Source organism: Tiliqua scincoides, chromosome 3, assembly GCF_035046505.1.
Source record: "Tiliqua scincoides isolate rTilSci1 chromosome 3, rTilSci1.hap2, whole genome shotgun sequence".
Lineage (NCBI taxonomy): Eukaryota > Metazoa > Chordata > Lepidosauria > Squamata > Scincidae > Tiliqua > Tiliqua scincoides.
Genome location: NC_089823.1, coordinates 239,876,071 through 239,895,197, shown reverse-complemented (window position 1 = coordinate 239,895,197; position 19,127 = coordinate 239,876,071). Strand labels below are relative to the sequence as shown.

General features: G+C 49.3%; 1 protein-coding gene across 2 annotated transcripts in view; it reads right to left on the bottom strand.

Annotated features, from left to right (window-relative positions):
• TP63 (tumor protein p63) overlaps positions 1–18,302 on the bottom strand; it is a 105,621-nt gene extending 87,319 nt beyond the window's left edge. Inside the window, exons 1-2 of one of the 2 annotated variants that reach the window (XM_066618917.1) lie at positions 18,169–18,302; positions 17,063–17,195 (exon numbers count right to left, since the gene is read on the bottom strand). In XM_066618917.1, coding sequence (XP_066475014.1) covers positions 17,063–17,195; positions 18,169–18,242 — 207 coding nt within the window. In that variant the 5' untranslated portion in view covers positions 18,243–18,302. The remainder of the gene's footprint in view (positions 1–17,062; positions 17,196–18,168) is intronic. The other variant, XM_066618919.1, reaches the window with a different exon arrangement.
• Positions 18,303–19,127: the final 825 nt, after the last annotated feature.

Sequence of the window (19,127 nt, the reverse complement as noted above, 5' to 3'; positions counted from 1 at the left end):
CTGAACTGGATGTTCAGTACTTCCTACTCAGAGACCCACATATGGAGGCAGGGAGAGTTCAGCCCCAGGAGAGACTAAGGGTGACTTTCTCCATGTCCTGACCAGGTCCCTCCAGGCCACAATTCCCTTCTTCCCCAATAACCAGAAACACCAATGTATTTGCTAACCACACAAAGGGGGGGTGAGCGTGACCACTTCCCTGATAGCCAAGGAGCTCCCAGTCTCCTCTAGGCAGACAGCACACTCCTCTCGAGGAGAAAGAGCGTAACCAACACCACAGACACGTGGTTGCCATGGAGCCACTGCGCAAGCCAAGTAAACAACCCAATTAGCTTATGGTGGCTTTCATGCCCCTGCCACTGCCACCAGAAATGTGCTGAATTTCAAATTTAGCACTCTCAACACCCAAACTTTGGCACTGCATGGAGAGAAAGCAGTTTTGTTAGAAGAAAACCCAGGCAGCTCTTAAAAAAAAAAAAAAAAAAAAACCAAAAGTCCAGGTAACTGGATGTATCATGGCAGAAACTCGACTTCTCCAGCTCATCAAATGCCAGGGAAGATGCTGAAGTTCTGAATCGCTGCATGATGTCGGTGGGACACTGGATGAGGACTGGCAAGCTGACACTAAATCTGGGTGTGCTGGCCTGGAGACTTGCAACTTGGGTGTTGTACTGCCAGCTATTCTGGACGGATCTGTGCTCATGCTGAAGGAGCAGCTTACTGTTTAGGGGTTTTTCAGGTGACAGCAGTGGCTAGGAAGCCTTTGCTCAACTCAGGCTGGATGCCCTACTCCAGGGGTGCTCACACTTTTTTGGCTCGAGAGCTACTTTGAAACCCAGCAAGGCCCGGAGATCTACCAGAGTTTTTTTTACAATGTTCGCGCCATCATAACATATAACATTTATGTGTGCAATGTATGTTGGTGTACCTTGAGCCCCACTGAGTATAACAGGACTTACTCCTGAGTAGACATGCCTAGGATTAGGCTGTGAGGCTGCAATCTCAGCCACACTTACCTGGGAGTAAGCCCCATTGAGTACAATGGGCCTTACTCCCGGCGTTTCCTCCCAGAGGCACCTGAAGGGGGGGTCAGCACTCCGCGATCTACTCATTTTGCCTCGCGATCTACCGGTAGATCGCGATCCACCTATTGAGCACCCCTGCCCTACTCGATCTGCAGCTTGCAGATCCCAACAGCAAACACCAAAGGTTCAAATAACCAGAGCGAGACGGCTTCTCCTCCCCAACGTGCACCAAAAGCGGGAAGAGGTTAGCAGTTTCCCTGCTGCAGACATTCAGAGAAAGTCAAACTGCTCTGCCAACTTTCAGCCCAGTTTGGGCTGCTCTTGAAAGTGCAGCCTCGCTCACAAGACAGCAAGCACCGCCCTGAGGCTTCTGCAAAAACAAGCTAGCTGGGCTCGCGGGGCCTCCTGTCCGCAGCATCCCTCCTTCCTGGGATTAAGGAGAAAGTTAAATAGCACCACGGCAGGAGGAGGGGCAGAGGAAGGGTGTGTGGGAGAGGATTGCACAATTTAAAAACATAGGGATGAAAATGAGGTTCAGGAAACACTTGCTCGGGGCAAGTCCCCATTCCTGTCAACAGGGCTTGGGCAGGAGGAGAATTTCTTGCTGGGTTGTGCCCCATGATTGCACTAGGAGACAAGTCAGCCTTTCCCCAGACAGATGGAACTAGTCACCTCCACTACGTAAGAACATTGCATTCCACTCACCGCCTTGTACCATAATGGTGCAGAAGGAAGACAAGTAAATGGGCAGCGTAGGCTGCAGCATCTCTTAGTACGTGGAGCCACAGCTCTCCCACTTCACAAAGAAAGTTGGATTTGCTTGCAAACCCTTGAGCTAAAATGATGGGGGGATAGCAAGGCGGAAGCGCACTTCCGACTCCCAAAGACCCAGATTCAAATCTAAACACTGAAAATGTGCACAGAAAACTAAATTAGAATTTACAGAGGTGTAAGAAATTTCTCCCATCTTGAAATCTGTCAATAGTTCACAGCTGGGCTTTGCTCTTGAGTATGAGAAACATCATCCGATCCCTTTATATAGTTCTATTTTATCTCCACACCTGTGAGCGCCACTCTCACATCCAAGCTGCATTTTCAACCCCCATGGAGAAGGAAGAAGTCACCGTGCGTGGAAAAACAAGCTCCGCCTGTCTGACCCCAGTCTCTATCAGGAGTTCCATGCAGGACAGATTGGGCTAAAAACAATAATCAGAAATGAGAAACCCCAGAGTCAATTCTTAGATGCATTCCCTTCCTAGATGCACACCTATGACTATACTTTAAGAGCACAACTTAAGAGGTCATGTGTCTGGGAGGCCAGAACACCCACCAGCTGTTGGGCTGCAGCTCCCTGCCAGGTGTGAACCTGCTGGAAAACCAGCTCTGCTTCCTCATGCGTGGCTTGGATTGCAGGACAACACATCTGAGGCGAGAAGACTCCCTGCAGTAACTCAGAGCCCCCCTCCGCTGCACTACAAGAGAGCAGGGCACACTATGTCACCGACATATGACAATGTCACAGTAACTCAAAATGCCAACTCAGCCTAGCCAAGAAACCTGCACTGAGCTAAAATACAAGAACCTGAGCAGCATGGGGAGAAGGAACCAGAAGCCCAGGCATCTTCCACCCACCCAGCCCCCCACTCCTCTGAAAGGAGACCTCCGGGCTGAGGGAATGTTCCGGGAAGAGGTCTTGACTCAAACATGCATTGTGGTTCCCTGCACATTTAAGAACTGCCAGAGGGGAGGGAGAGAGAGAGAGACGACTGACAATTCAAAGCGACTCTTCCACAGGTAACTAGAGATAAGGCAAACTTCTCTTATCTTGTATGCAGTTCAGACAGGAAGTATAAACATTTATATAAGAGTTCTTAGAAACACGGGCACTTGGCCAGCCTTCCCCAGGCAAGGCAGTCGCTTGCACCAAGCAAAACAAAGCGCTCCTGTCGGTCTCCCTGGCCATTTCCCGCTACGCTTCCACTGGCATCGTGCAGGTGAGTGCACTTCAAAGGGAGACAGCTCTGCCCTGACCGCGCAGAGGGTGCCACCAGCACTGAAGCACCAGCACAACAGGTTCCCTGGAAGGGAGTGGGGTGGCACAGGTGTGTCACACATGAGCATGCATCTCTCAAGCTGGCCCTGCCTGCCGTGCGAGTGGCAGCATCAAGACTGAGAAATTGTTCTCAACACTAGAAGGGGACAGAGCAGGAGGAGGCTGGGATGGGCCACAAGACTGCTTCAGGCCATGCAAAATCATCTCATGGAATAGGAAGGAGGAAAGATAATATTGCATGATCCAATATGGGGCACTACCACAGGGGCTTAGGATGAGAGACCTTTGTGGGGGATAAGTCTATCAACAGCTACTGGCTAGTACAGAACCTCCATGTTCAGAGGCAGTCAACCTCTGAAGCCCTGGTGTGAGGAACAAAACACAAGGAGGAGGGGCTTGCTGCCTCCCAGAAGCATTTGACTGGCTACTGCTGGAAACAGAATTCTGGGCAAGATGGATCTGGGATAGCTACATTTGTCATCTGTCTGTAACCACCAGCCGTAATGCACAGAATGGAACCTCCTTACAGAGGGGCAACACACTTCGAGTATCAAACTCAAGACAAACTCTGTCACTTGGAGATAAGGGACAGAGGAACATGGGTGTCACCTGGCCTGCACTGACTGTGGAGTCTGAAAGGCATCTAGTTGGGCAGGTTGGGATTTTGGGTCTCTTTCAGCAAAGCACTTTGAAACCCCTGTGATTTCAGACAGAAGCCCAGCAAGATTTCACCAGGTCATCCAAGCAGCTGCTGAATTCCTCTTGAGAAAGGTCCCTCTTCGGCCCAGCATCAAAGGCCCGGCAGCTGGAAGGATGGGGCTGAAAGCAGTAGATTCATACCCCAGTGCTCCCATCTCCCACCCCCTTCAGCACCTCAGCGTCCCACCAGACTAATCAATGCTACAGGATTTGTCATGTTGGAATAACGGAGCTGTGCATCTCTCTGCAGTCATCAGGAGGTGGTTTTTGGCTATGTTCTGAAAATGGGTTTTCAATAAAAGAACACAAACCCAAACAGTTATTCACAATACAGCACTTGGGCCGTAAGAAAACTACAAGCACTAAGTCAAGAAACAGAATTGTATCTAAAGTTACAGCCATGAAATCCAAACACAAAACTACATCTACGTAACTCCAGGCAATGACACTTTAAGAACACATGATGATCCCCCTTGCAGCCAACTACCACCAGGAGTCCAACATTTGGTCATGACACTCTTGTGGCTAAAGGGGAAAATACCACCCCTTGTGTGTGACAGTGAATATATGGACTGCAGTTATTTCTTCTCCCACCCAGACATATCTTGAATGATGAAGCAGCCACATCACCACCACCACCCCAAGAATCTCTGTCTGGGAACATTATACAGAGGACCCGCAGTACATTCCATGTGATGACTTCCTCCTTGTCTGAGCCACAGATGTGCTGGCAGAGTAAACATGGCTTGTGTTACAAAAGCAGAGAGGGATAAGCTACCCAGAAGTAGGCACAAGCAACTCAATGCAGAAGACAGAAGACTCTGAAGGAGATGCCAATGAGATGTCCTCCAGCTACTCACCCTGCACCCCTCACTTGTAACTGCTTGCAGATTTTAAGTGCAAGCTGCCTTGGAAACCAGCCCAAGTTGAAAAGAAGGGTATAACAAAACCCATGATCAAGGGGGCAGCTGGCACACAAGAGACACACCTTGGTTCACAAAACACCAACCCCCCCCCCCACCCTCCTTATTCTTCAAGAAATTTAAAAAGGAACAATCTGCTAAGTTACAACAAACCTACTGAATACCATTTATAGAAGCCTCACCCGCTGCCCCCCCCCCACACCCAAAGCCTCTTAGTGACTCATGGCAAAGGCAAGATTTGCACAGCTCACACACTTTTTCAGAGTCCTCCCAGCTCAGGACATCTGCAAGGGTGCTCAAGGCGGTTTCTGTCCCATACCAAGGCCCACAACCAGACTGGAATGGATCCAAGCCAACTACCTGGAACCGAATCCCTCCTCCACCCCCAAGACGGCCTTGTCCAGGAATGGCAAATTTGGACCGCATCATTGCCGTTCACTCGTGACTGTGCAGAGCCAATGAGCCCAGTCCAACCTGAAAAGATTCCGTTAACTGGGAAACACCAGCATCCAACGCACAGACAGAAGGCCACAGAACACCAAGAAACCTGTCCAGGTTCTCAGGCAATATGCGCTGAGAACCGATCACAATCATCCCCAACTCCGCCGCAATGGAGATGTCCCAAGACAGAGCAGAGGCCATTTTATCTGCAACATTATTTACAACTTGGTCACAGCGGCCACCCGACGGCTCAGCAAAGTCAGCCTAACCAGGATTAAGACCATCCTAAACAGAGCCACTGGATGGCACTGCACAGATACACCCGTGGAGGTGGAGTGCTCTTTGCCACTGTTGCCAAGGCGAAGTAGGCTCCCCCAGAGGCATCAGGAATCCATCAGCCTCCAGGTACGCATCATCTCATCAGGTTCCCCACCCCTGCAGAGGCCCCAAGTCCAAACCTGACCCCGTCATGATTTTGCTTCATGCATCGACCAGGATGCAGCAGTGGGCCAGCAAGACTCAAGAGGGGCACTTGGCAGCTTAGTTCTTGTTGGAGAAGGGGCCGAGCCAGAGCGACAGCAACAGGCATCAGGGAGGACACCAGTGACGTAGCTAATGCTTGTGTAGCCCAGTGCCAAGTTCAAAATGATGCTCTGGAAGTGGCATCGTGCTCAGGCTTTCAACAAGGTGAAAAGGAGGGAACACCTGCCTCCTCCCCGGGCAGCTCACTGCCCACTTGCTCTGCCGCTGCCGCCTCTCCCCCAGCCCTTGGCATAGCTAAGGCATCTGCTACTGGGGGTCAAAGAAGATTTTGTAGCCCGCCTCAGTAACAAAATTAAGCTTAATTAATTTAGTAAATAAATAAGAAGTGTGCCCCATATTGATTCTCAAACATTTAACACCAGGACCCACTTTTTAGAATAAGAATCTGTCAGGACCCACCAGAAGGGATGTTGTGATTGGAAGTGACATTATCACGCAGCAAAATTTTTAACAATCCTAGGCTGCAATCCTACCCACATTTACCCAGGAGTAAGTCCCATTGACTATTGTAGTTAAAAGAATATACATAGCAGCTTGTTAAAAGTACGGGTCTGTAACATTTCCCCCAAATGCAGTCGCATACCAGGGTAGCATCAAGCCTAATATATTAAAAATAAAATATTGAAATGAATGGGGACCCAACAGAAATTGGCTCATGACCCATCTAGTGGGTCCCGAGCCACTTTGAGAAACATTGGATTAGAGACACTATGCTGGGGTGAATAGGGACAGTTATTCTCCCTCGTCTAAATATTAAGAGAGGCACCATTTGAAAAAAGTGCCTCTTTACCCAGTTAGCAGGGGTAATTGTATTATGATACAAGGAAATGAGAACTGACTCATATCAACATTGGTTCCCTGCTGTATCATAACACATTTTGGCTCTTGCAACAATCAGTCTCTTTGGTCAGTTTTGAATTAAAACCCCAATTTTTGTTACATAATGCAGTTGTGTTTTTATTTTCTGGTTATTTGGCTATAACTTTTGATAGAACAGAGATATTTTGACATGGTTTGTTTAACTGTATTCTGCATTAATTTCTGCATCAAATGGTATATAACCTGATGGTATTATTTGATAATACCAAGGTTTTCACAATTTTGGCCACTAGTGTCAAGCTCAGATTGTTGTTCCCCTAAAGCGTGTTGCCCAGTGCAGTTGCTACCCCTGCACCTCCTTAGCTATGCCACTGGAGGACACAACGAACAAAGGCTGCAGCAAGGAAACACCTTGGTTAGGACCAACCCATGAACAAGCTTCCAAGTTCTCCAGAGTTCTTCAGACTGGAGGTTAGCTGGTAAGAATAAAAGCATTACCCTGAGCTAGCATTGGGGAGAGGTACTCCCCCCCCCCATGAAGCACCACAGCTGTGCCCAATTTGTGTGGCCATCCAGGCTCTGTGTAGATGTGAGTACCCAGCACCAAGGAGGCAGACACCTTCTCATGGAAAGAAGCCCTTCCTAACCTCCAGCCTTCTCCCCACCCTTGGAAATCTGAAGCTACCACCATAAACGTGCAAGTCTTAATTAAGAGCTCAAATGGCCCATTTTCTCCCTGCTTTTTGGATTTCTGAAAAGACATCTCTCCCACCCCTAATTAGGCTAATTTAACAAATTCTGCTTCCCCACCCACTGCTGAGCTCCTTTAATCTCCACCTTGGAAACAGTGCTTCCCATAACATCAGCGCCAGGCAGCCAAGCCGGTCCATGGGATCTCTGGGCACTGGGTTCACCTCGGACCCAGAAGCCGGACTCTTCCCACCACTTACACAGATGCAGTCCCACAAACAGGGTCCAAGAAAACCTGGCACCCGGGTGGACGCTCTGGCCAACCAGGTCTGTGTTCAGCGCCAGCTGGGGCATGAATCACAGACCACAGTTCCATTTATTGGGCAATTTAGCACTGCCATGACAGCCTTGCTCCTTTGCAGGGCAGGTATAGAGGCAAGTTCACACATTAGAGAAATGAACAACCAGAAATACCTCTATGGACTTGCCCCCGGCATTGTCAAGTGCTGGGGATTCATATGCAATCATCTTTCTTGAGAAACTTGCGTCTTTTTCCCAGGCTCCATTTCCAGTCTCATCTAGGCTATGGCCACATTGCCCGACTGCCTTATCTCCCCCCCTCCTTCAACGCAGATGAAGCTACTAATTTGCTGCATTGCAGGCCAAACACTCCTCACAAGCTCCAGCAGCAACACAGAGGCTTGCATTGCCTCAGCTGGAGTTGAAAGGTCATTGCGGAAGTCAAGAACAAAGATATCCCAGCTGCTACAGGCTAGTGACCTGTGGGTTTTCCTTACTGCATGCTGCTTGGAGCCAACTGAATGAACTAGCTGCTTTGCAGACCCCTTTCTTTACTGCAAGACTGCTGTCTGCTTGAAGTGCACAGTGGTCAAGCTCCACAGAAGGGTCTGGCAGGTGGTGGAGGATCTTAAGATACACACAGAGCAGCCTCAGACCAAGGCAGAGCACAGATCCATCTGTCTCGAGAGGAGGGCAACTGCAGTATAACTCGGCAGCGTGGGTTTGTGGCACTCCTCAAACACAGGAACAGAAGGGGCCAGCAGACCTGGCCACAGTACCAGCTTCTTGCCTGCCTTCTTTTGCCTGAGCAAAACCAAATCCCAGGAGAAGCTATGCAGGGCGGGGCGCTCGTATCCTTTGAGACTGACCACTTGCCACCAGGGCTGGCTGCTACAGATCCTGCCAGACCATGACAACTAGCAGTGGCTCTCTCAGACCTCTTACACCTTAGATCCTTTTCATGGGAGATGCCAGAAGCTGAATCAGGAACCTGTTGCATGCGAGGCCTGAGTTCTAGCACTGAGCTGAGGCTCCCACACCAGAAAGTACTTTGTACTGTCTGAACAATGATCTAATTAGCACCCCAGGACCATCTACTGCAGCTGACAGCAAATTCCTGAGGTTTCAGGCAGAGGACGCTGCTGGCAAGGAATGTCGTGATTGAACATGGGACTTCCGCTTGCCAAGTGGCTGCTGTCCAGCTGGTCACACCAAATGGCTACAGCCCTTTAGCAAGGCGCAAATACACCAAAGCAACCTGGTTCCTAAGTCAGGGTCACTTGTGGGTATGCCTGAAGAGATCTGGGCAGAAATCCCATCCACACAGAACAGTCACGCATTCCAACGGGTTCACGTAACTGAGTGTGCTTAATTGCACACAGAATTACAGGCCCAGAGAGGCAGCAATTCCCTTAATGGTGCCACACTTAACAGCCTTCAAGAGCCATTAAGGTGACCAAAGTAGACTGCAAGGATGGGCGTCTCCTCTGGCCTCAGCCTCAGCCGCGTTCAGAAGCAATTAAGCAGCAGAGAAACTATCCGAGGGCTTGAGACTATCAGGGCACAGCAAAGGCTTCCTGCAAGGCCGTTGCGAACACTTCCTCTTTGCTCTGCTTCCAACCTCCGGAGGCCAAACCGCTGCAAGGCTGTTGCTCTAAGATCAAGATCGTTTTTAATTAAATGTTTATGCAGCACTTTGAAGATGTGGGTCTGAGTGTTAAGTAGCATGGCAGGGAGATTGCTTCATAGTGCAAGCCAGTGACATGTGCAGAGGAATCGGGGAGAGAAAGTCCCGTCTGTCCTGGGAAGAGTTTTCCCCCCAAGTGGGCTAAGTCTCTGTTTTGGGGAAAGCTGGTAGATCTGACTGGGCCCTTTCCCTGTAGAAGTGATCCTGAGATCAGAGCTTCTCCTAAACTGACATTGTACCGCTGCTCTGAACTGGATACCAAAAAACTGCGCTTGAGCAGAGCATGGCTTTATTCTGAGCTACTTCATCCTAAGTCAGAGCACTGGTCTATCTCACTCATTCACAGAATCCTGGACAAGGAAGACTTAGATATGGGAGCATCAACATACTCATTATTAACTCATAGTGCCTAAAAAAAATCTCCATTCAGAAGCAAACAGCTGACAGTGTGAAAAATATCCTCAAATCTGTACAGTTTTAGCCCTTGACACATGACTTCTGACCACCCTTCAAAATGGAGAAAACACAGTGGGCAGGAGGTCTGGTCTAGAGGGTAGAGCCTCCATTTGCCTTAAGATAACATCCACAAGGTGGCCAGTTCGAGGCCACCGGCACCGTGCAACCTTGAAGCAGCTGACAAACTGAAGCCGAGCTATTCCATCTGCTCTGAGCATGGGAGGATGGAGGCCAGATCAGAACAAAACATCTGAATTGTTGTGGCTCTTGAAAGATAGAGCCTTCTTTCAACTGTAAAAATCCCTATGGGGATTTAAATAAGCCTGCCTATGTAAACCGCCTTGAATAAAGTCTTGAATAAAGACCAAGAAAGGCAGTATATAAATACCTGTATTATTATTATTATTCACCAACACAAGAGCAAGGCTGAAATGCAACTGTATTTTTCATCTTCGGCATGTGCACCCCAACCATGGGAGAGAACTCAGAAGTGTTTTCTGGGCTCAGAGAAAATAGGCCCCTTGCCCCTGCCATCCTCCAGGAACAGGAATGTCAGCAGGAGCAGCAGCTTGGCTGTCAGACCGTTACTCCTGCAGCCACTATTCAAGATGCTGGCTTGGACTGTTAATGCTCTTGTTGGCTCCTTCCACAGCAGACAACCTGCCCCTGAAGTCTTCTGGGTGGAACCTCCTATGTGTGCCAGCTTTGGGTGAAGCCCAGCTGAAGGCAAGGGGACGGATGGCATTCTCTGTGGCACCACAGCTATGGAATTCCCTCCCATTAGAGCTGAGAACTGCACCCTCCCCTATGGCCTGCCATTGGGCCACTGGAGCCAAAACCCTTTTGACCAAAACCAAATGGGGCCAAAACCTTTTCAATTCATTGGGCCTGTCCCCTTTATAGGTTGCCGCTGCTTTGAGCTCATCTCTCATTTTATAGTTTTATATATTTTTACTCATCTTTTTCGTAGGCTGCTTTTATTGATTTCTGTTTTTCACTCACTGTTTATTATGATTGTGTTTTATTTTGTTTACTGACAAGGTGTAAGCTGCTCTGAGCACCTCACACTGCAGGGCAAGGCAGGATATACACCTTTTAAGTAAATAAATGCCTCTGCGTACACTTAATTAGATTAGGTGTGGGGTGCCTCTTAGGTTTGGGGTGCCACAGGGTTCCATCTTATCCCCCATGCTCTTTAATATCTACATGAAGCCGCTGGGAGAGGTCATCTGGGGGTTTGGAGTGGGTTGCCATCAGTATGACACCCAGCTTTATCTCTCCTTTCCCCCTGATTCTGAGGAGGCGGTTGGGGTCCTGGATCGCTGTCTGGAGGCGGTTAGGGGCTGGATGTGGGCGAACAAGCTGAAATTAAATCCGGATAAGACAGAGGTGCTCTTGGTTCGGAAATCCACAGCTCGGGTGCTGGACTATCGTCCTGCTCTGAATGGGGTTGCACTCCCTCTGAAGGAGCAGGTCCGCAGCTTGGGGGTTCTCCTGGATCCACAGCTGCTCCTGGAGTCCCAGGTGGTGGCTGTGGCCAGGGGAGCCTTTGCTCAGCTTTGGCTGATTCGCCAGCTGCGACCATACCTGAGCTGCGCGGACCTGGCCACAGTAACCCATGCCCTAGTGACATCTAGATTAGATTATTGCAATGCGCTCTACGTGGGGCTGCCTTTGAAGACGGTCTGGAAATTACAACTAGTAGAGAACGCGGCTGCTCGTGTGGTTGCCGGGGCACGTTGGTTTGACTCTGTCGAGCCGTTGCTCCGGCGGCTACACTGGCTGCCGGTTCTGTTCCGGGCCCAATTCAAGGTGCTAGTTTTGACTTTTAAAGCCCTTTATGGCTCGGGTCCGGGGTATTTGAGGGACCGCCTCCTTCCCTACAATCCTGCCCGTGCTCTTAGATCATCTGGGGGGGGCCCTTTTGACTGTGTCGCCACTAAGATGTGAGAGGGGTGGCGGCCAGGAAGAGGGCCTTCTCGGTGGTGGCCCCCGAACTGTGGAATACCCTCCCCTTAGAACTGAGAACTGCTCCCTTGTTGCTAATGTTTCGGCGTGGACTGAAGACCTTTTTATTTCAAAAAGCTTTTAATTGTTGACAGGCTGGCTGGCGTCCACAGGGTTTGTTTGTTTTTAGATTTTTTAATTATGTAAATTGCTGTTAATTGTTAATTATGTAAATTGCTTTTAACTGTTTTTAATGTTGTTGTGTTTTTTTTAAATGATGTAAGCCACCTTGTGTGCCCGTTGGGCAAAAAGGCGGGGTACAAATTAATAAAATAATAATAATAATAATAACAACAACAACCAAGATGAAGAAGTGCGTCTTGTACTGAGGCCTGAGCAATGCTACAAACTTCCATTGTTTTTATACTGCTTAGTTGTTGTGCCCTGCAAAGAATCCTGGGAAGCAAACTTTAGAAGGAGCAGCAATTCTCTGCTGATGATTCCTATCCAGAGCTCCCTTGCTGAAGACGGGCTGCTTGTCTGCAGGTGACCCCACACTTTGTATTCTGAAGGTCCCAGGCATGATCTCGGAGAGCAGCACTGGGAAAAGCCTGAGGTCCCAGAAAGCTACTACAAGTCAGACTAGATGCGCCAACTGACTGCAGGGCCAGGTTTCCAAGAGAGAGGGGATGAATGTAAGGCCAGTGTGTATCTACAGTGCAAATATGAATGGGACCAACAGTCCATCGGGCCACTGGTGCTCTCGGGGCCAAAAGGCTCTGGTGTTGACAGCTGTCTGTCACGGGTTGAACCCCAGACCTGACAGGTAATTTACTGGCTGCACAGTAACAGGCCTGAAGCCTTGGCCAAACCAGGAGTGCACTGCATCCTGGGAGCTCCATGCTGATGCAATATCTGGTGATATTGCATCAGGTGATCTCATGAGTGTGTGTGTGTATGTGTGTGTGTGTGGCAGCAGCTGCAGAGTCAGCATGACTGTGCAGTATTTCCTACGCACTGATTGGATGCAGGAAGTATAAATGTCCAGCAGAGGCAAGCAAGTGTGTGGGAGAAGCAGAACATTGTGAGCCGGAGGCTACGTTGGTTGGAAGAGTGAATCGTGTACCGTTTGTACTACTTGGACTCTGTAAATATCTGTACACAAGTAAAGGAGAAGTGTGGTGGAGAACTTCTGCCTCTGAGTCTTCCTTGTCACCGGGGGTGATAGTGCTTCGGCCTTGAGGTACAGAAACAACAACAGCTGTGCAGCTGTCTGCCGTGCCAAGCCGTTGGCGGAGCTCCAGCAGCAGACCGGAGCGCTTGGTTCCGGAGCGGCCTGGGCACAACACAGCCCGCAAAAGGTTATGGGCCCAGCACGCAACAGGTTATGAGCTCGGAGCACAGCTGTTTGATTTGAGTTTGCTGTGCCAAGTTTTGCCCTAGCCAAAACACCCCGGTGAGTCTGCTGAGCGTCGTTTGTGCCCAGGCCGCTCCGGAACCGCTCCGGACTGCCCCGGAGACTCTGCCCATCTGAGACTCATGCAGCAGGGGGCCTCTTCCCCACCTTGAACTAGAAGTGCCCAGGACTGAAAGGTGGACCGTCTAGCAGCGCGCATGATCTGAGCCACAGACTCAAAAACCTGCAGAGACACCAGGGGGAAGTGACCCCAAGAATTCCCATGATGAGATTTCAGTTCCAAAGTTGACACCAATTGGCTTCCTCAGTGCAACTTCAGCTGCAATCCTAAACACACTTACCTGGCAGTAAGACTCACAAAACTCAGTGGAACTTAATAACAATAACAATAACTTTATTTTTACCCCGCCTTTCTCCCCGGAGGGACTCAAGGCGGCTTACAAACAAGGTTAAAACAAATTTAAAAACATAATTTAAAAACAGATAAAAACTTAATGACATATCATAAAAACAGTAGTCAGGTAAAAGAGCATAGCACAGCAAATTTAAAAAGGATCAGGCCTATAACCAGATGTTTAAAAAGATATTAAAAGATGTTAAAAAGATGTTAAAAGGGCCAGGAACTCAGAAGACTTGTCTAAACAGAAGGGTCTTCAGGCCTCACCGAAAGGTTTCAGGAGAGGGAGCAGTTCTTAAGTCAAGGGGAAGGGAATTCCAGTGTTGGTGCCACTACTGAGAAGGCCCTATTTCTTGCCGCCACCCCACGTACCTCCCTAGGTGGCGGCACTTGTAAAAAGGCCTTCTCTGATGACCTAAGAGGACGAGCTGGATTGTACGGGAGTAGGCGATCTCTAAGATACCCTTGCCCAGAGCAGTATAGAGCTTTAAAGGTCAAAACCAGCACCTTGAATTGGGCCCTCAGAACTTACTTCTGAGCAGGCTTGCATAGGATCACATATTGGAGGGAATGGAGAACAGCAGCATGGAGAGAAGTCTGGACAATCAGAGCAACACCCGAAGAAAGAGGAACCCCAAGAGGAAGCTTTGAGGCAAGCAAGAAGGCATTTTTCAGGACTCCTTCTACTCTTGTGATTCTGCTGGTGGAATCGTGGCAAAGTAGGGAGATTTGGGTCTAAGAAAAATCAGATACCTACATTCCCTTGTTACTTCTGTCACAGCAGGACAAAGAGGCTTAAAAATCAAGAGACAGAAAGCCCATTTTAGTCTTTAAAAATACAGCTTTTTACATATATTTGATGAAACCGGTGTTAAATTAGAAAGATCTGACCAAGAAGAAAACTTTCTGCAAGATGGTATTTCGTCAAACCGGTTCAGCCAGGCTAGACTGCCTGAAGGCAGCAGGGAAGATGAGCAGGTAGGGATGGGAGGCCAAAAATCAAAGGAAGGGCGGGCAAAGCAGGGTGGGGGGTTCTTCTCCCCATCCCTATGCTAGGCCTTGCTCAGCTTAGATCTCTAAGGCCAGGGGCTTTTGAACTCTCTTCTGGAACCCCTGGGGTCCCAGGGAAGCTGGCTATCAGCCCCTCTGCAAGAGGTAACCACACAGCATGTCTCTGACCTCCTTCCAAGTGCTGCTGCACAGAACTTCTACATGACCACAGCCCTGTCCCCATTAGCACCAGCCAAAGGTGTTGGGAGTCTAAAACATGGGGTAGTCAAGAGGATGGGAAGAAAATCCAGCAGCAGGAGGAGGTGGCCAAGGAATAGTGCAGTTCAGAAACAGAATTCCTCCTCTCCCCGCTCAAGTGTTGCTTCTGCCATAACACTAACCTCACTATCACCACCTCCACGGTGGAGGTTAAACTAGGCAACCCTCCAGGGATGTCATAAGGATGACTTATTTTATTAGAAAATCGTCTATGTCTCACTTCAACAATAACACGATACCCTCTCAAAACTCTAAACTCTTGGCACAACTATTATTGCATGAGACCACAACACATCCTACAATCAGGCTTTAGTTCACCCCAATCCCCTGCCCGCCCACCATGTCCAGCAAGCCTACCCCTACCCTGTGCTGCTTTGGGCATTCCAAAGAGAGAGGATGCAAGGGCTCCTCCCCTGAATCATGAACATTTCACGAATTGAAGCCCCAGGCAACAAGGACCAATATTTCAACACATCTCCATTCTTCTTCGTTTCCATCCTAATCTCATGCCAAGAGCAAAGGCGTTCAAAGCTACTCCATACTGCCATTTTAAGGGTGAGCAGCAAAAGGTCATTCCATCAACTCTGTTGAGGAGTCCCACATCCAGCTGGCCAGGTCCGCAACTCGTCTCATATACAGGACCAGACCCAGGTCAAATGCTGGGCCAGGGAGGTATTTTTCTGGCTCCTCTGCAACCACTCTTCCAACTTTAGAAAGTTTACTGTACTTGTAGCCCCTGATGCATCTTCTACAACCACAATTTAGCCCCATCATCGAAGACAACCAGCCTGCACACATGCAGTCACCAATCTGTCTTTCTTTGTGCCATACATAGGAGGAGGAAAAACAAAGTGGTTTCCTCTAATCTTATAGAGGCTCTTTAATTTTATGGATAGTTGAAAGTTCCGCCTGAAATGGGCACAAATCACTGCTCAGTGCCTGATGACTGGAAGCTGAATGTGTGAACCGGCTCCTCTGAAAGGCCCTGGGACTGCAGAGAACAGAAAAAAAACCTGCTTGTGGTGTTTGATCCACAATGGCCTATTCACACGATCTGGTTGCCATTTCCACACTGTAGTCACCAAATTATGGAACATGCTTGCGTGTGAACTAGCCCCACAACTCTCACTTCGGGGACATCTGGTCTATGGAGCCCACCCTGTACCTGTTCTGCTGGGAGCCAAGAAACTCCTCCAAGCACTCAGCTCATTTCAGACCAAGGTGCCCAGGTGGTTTCTGAAGGCAGCCGCCTCACGGAGGAGCGAGCATCAGGAGTCCAGTGCAGCTAACAAAGCCAAGGCACAAGTTACACCAACCTCCTCAGACTCAGCTATGCTTCTCCAGCACTTTTATAAAAGCACCTCACGTGGGACTCTGACAACAACCCTGCCAGGTAGGGGAGTATCATGACGTGTGTTATAATCATCCCCGCATTGCCAAGGCTGGGGGAAGGGAACCAACCTGACCAGAGCAAGACTGAAATCAGGGCTGCCCCAATATCTTGTTCAGTCAGCTCAAAGGTGCGCCAGCAGTGCCTGACTCTTTCTGGCACATTCCTTCATGTGTATCTGCCCCACTCGTCAACCCTGAGAGAAAGTCGTGGGCACGCACAGGCCTCTGTTTCTCGAGTGCCACCGCAGGGGCTCGGCTGGAGACAGGTGCTGGGCAGACGCCTACCCGCCTGCGGCTACGCAGAGGAAGGGCGGAGGGGAAAGAGGGAAGAGGGCTCAGGCAGCAATGCTGATTAAGTACAACAAAACACCTCCCTTGGGGCTACGGGTTCCTCATTCCCTTCCCTGGAACAGCAAAGCAAACACCAGGCTGCTCGGAGGGGTTGGGCGGCCTCCTGTCAAGAGATGTTTGACAATTCATAAAAAGGGGGAAGACAAATCTTCCCCTGCTTCGAGAGCAAACTGTTTGCACAGAGTCCCGGAGGGAGCAGATTCTGGCCATAGCAAAAGCCTTTTGTGACGGGCTGAATGAAGGGGGCGTTTGCTGAGCGCCAGGAGAGTGGCATATTTGTGTGCGAACACGGGGGCAGAGAGCACTTAGGCGGGCCTTGAGTCAACAGCAGATTAGAGCCACACGCCAGAGTTGCGCTGAATTGCATTACGAGGCGGCAGCGTGCCTCAGAGGCAGCGGGCTGGAAGGAAGGCCCACGCTCCTCAGCCACCACCGCGGCGGCAGGCAGCCCAGAGCTCGGCTCTGAAGAGAGGCGCAAGCTCCCAGCAGCCAATCACACGCTCACAACGCCAGGGAGAGAAGCCAGACCAGGACCGCCTCCCTGCAACTAGACGCCTCTCCACTCTGGACCCCCAGAAGTCCCCAGTTCACAGCTTGCATTTTTCTGTTCATTTCTCTCTCTCTCCCCCCCCCCCATTTAGTTTGTCACTTACCCACATTGGGTCGCCTGTGTCTGAATCCTGCATCCGAATACAATCCATGCTGATTTCAATCTTGTTTGCTGGGCCATCGCCTGCCGGCTCGTCCAAGAAGTTCAAGTCAATGGGTTGCACTGAACAGATTGGTCTACAAAATACAACAGAAAGCAGAGGAGAACCAAAGCAATGCTTCAGTGCTCCTTCAAAGAAATCCACAACACTCTCAGCCAACAGACCAGACATTTGCTCCTCTTTTTTCCTTTTACCACTCAATCCAGAGTCACACTTCTTAAACAGGGTACAATCTGGTACACATGATTATTCATACACGCATTCAGTGGTTCGCATGTTACACTCTATGTATGTCCAGAAGTACCCTAAACTGGTCAAGGTCCCATTTCCTGTGTTTACTTTTTAAGTGGACACTTATGCCATCATTCACACAATGCTCACCCATAGCATTGCACTATTGTCACTGGTCCCCAAGCAACTCCTACCTTTTCAATGCAAGCTGGTGCAGCGGAGAGGCCAGCACTCACGTGCACTGAATGTCTCCTCCTCTCCTCTCAGCTAATTCAGACAGCAAACAAAGGTGGAACCCAAAGAATCGGTCTTCACTGAATTGGCTCCTCAAGGACCAGGGCCAAAGGCTAGTGACTTTGCTGCCACTTACAGAATGCGCTAATTAAAGATTTGCAACACAAAGAGTCCTGGGATAACAGAGTCTTCCCAGTAGGCACCCAGCCTAAAGAGGGAGATGGGATGAAAAAAGGGGCTTTCACTGTCTTGTCTGCATGAGTGCCCCGTGTCTGCTTTGGCTCTAACTGACTTAGGGCAAGACTTCTGCAACTTTGCCTCTCTCCACCAAAAGCAGAATTATGTAACATATATCCAAGTTTGCTAAACTGCAGAATTTGGAATGATCCAAGAGCTTCTCAAGCACAGTACAGGCTACAAAAGCAGACACCTGAACTAGGCCTGCAGAATGAAAAAGTGAGATAAACCTGGTCCAAATCAGTTCATGACCTTCCCTGCTGCAAGCCAGGCCTGGAAGCCCTCCAATACGATGCCACACCAACCCATCCCATCCCACCTCCTCAGGAATCCATCTTTCTACTTACTGCTCCAAGATATCCCAGAGGTGCTGGAAGACTTCTGGGTGAAGGAATTCTCTAGTCTGGGAGCCTTGTGACATGCTGGAGCGGTAATAGTTCTCCGTCCAAGAGAAATGGCCCGGGGTGTCCACAAACCTACAAAGACATTCCAAGTTTTAGATGGAAACTCAAGGTCTTAACACAGGAACAGCCATACCGGATCAGACCAAAGAGCTGCTCAGTCTAAAGTTCTAGCAGTCCTGGGACAATGAACAGTGGCCATATCTACCAGCAGCTACAGCAAGTGTTTCTGAATACAGAAGTCACACATTCTTAGCTGTGGGGATAACACACAGTGATGCTTGCTATCAAACAGCAATTAAAAAAAAATGGAAAGCAGCCAATAAGGCCCTCTTTCCAGTTGTGAGTGGAGAAGGCAGGTCTGAGGGATCAAGCCAAGCAGAGCCAGGCCACTAGTACCTTGGGATGAAGACAGTTCTCTGGATGGCACCTGAGCTCTGCTTGTGCAAGGGCCACACAGATCTCCTGGGGATGGGCATTCCACAGCCCCAAAACAGCCACACAGTATGCAACACTGGCCGGTACCTCAGATGAGTACTCATTTGCTGGCCCCAAAGGCCCTTGAAGGAAGTCCAAGTAAAAAACAGTATACAGCTTAGGTGCTCTTTTCCCTTTATCGATGTGCCAGCGCTGGTTTGTGTGAGCTAATCTGGGAGGACAGCCTCATGGGAGGGTGGTGCTCTGGTGGTCCCTGCATGTAGAAAGGTAGCAATAGCACCAGGGAGATTGGCTCATGTCTTGAGATTTTATTTGTTGCATCTCTTTATTAAACACAAATTGCCTTTCTGTTAAAAAAAAATCCAGACTGATGTACAGTAGTGCGATATTCATAAATACCCTTCTGAAGAGGCAAAGTCTATTCCACTACCTTAGAACTCTACCAACATTTCTACCTCTGACCTGCT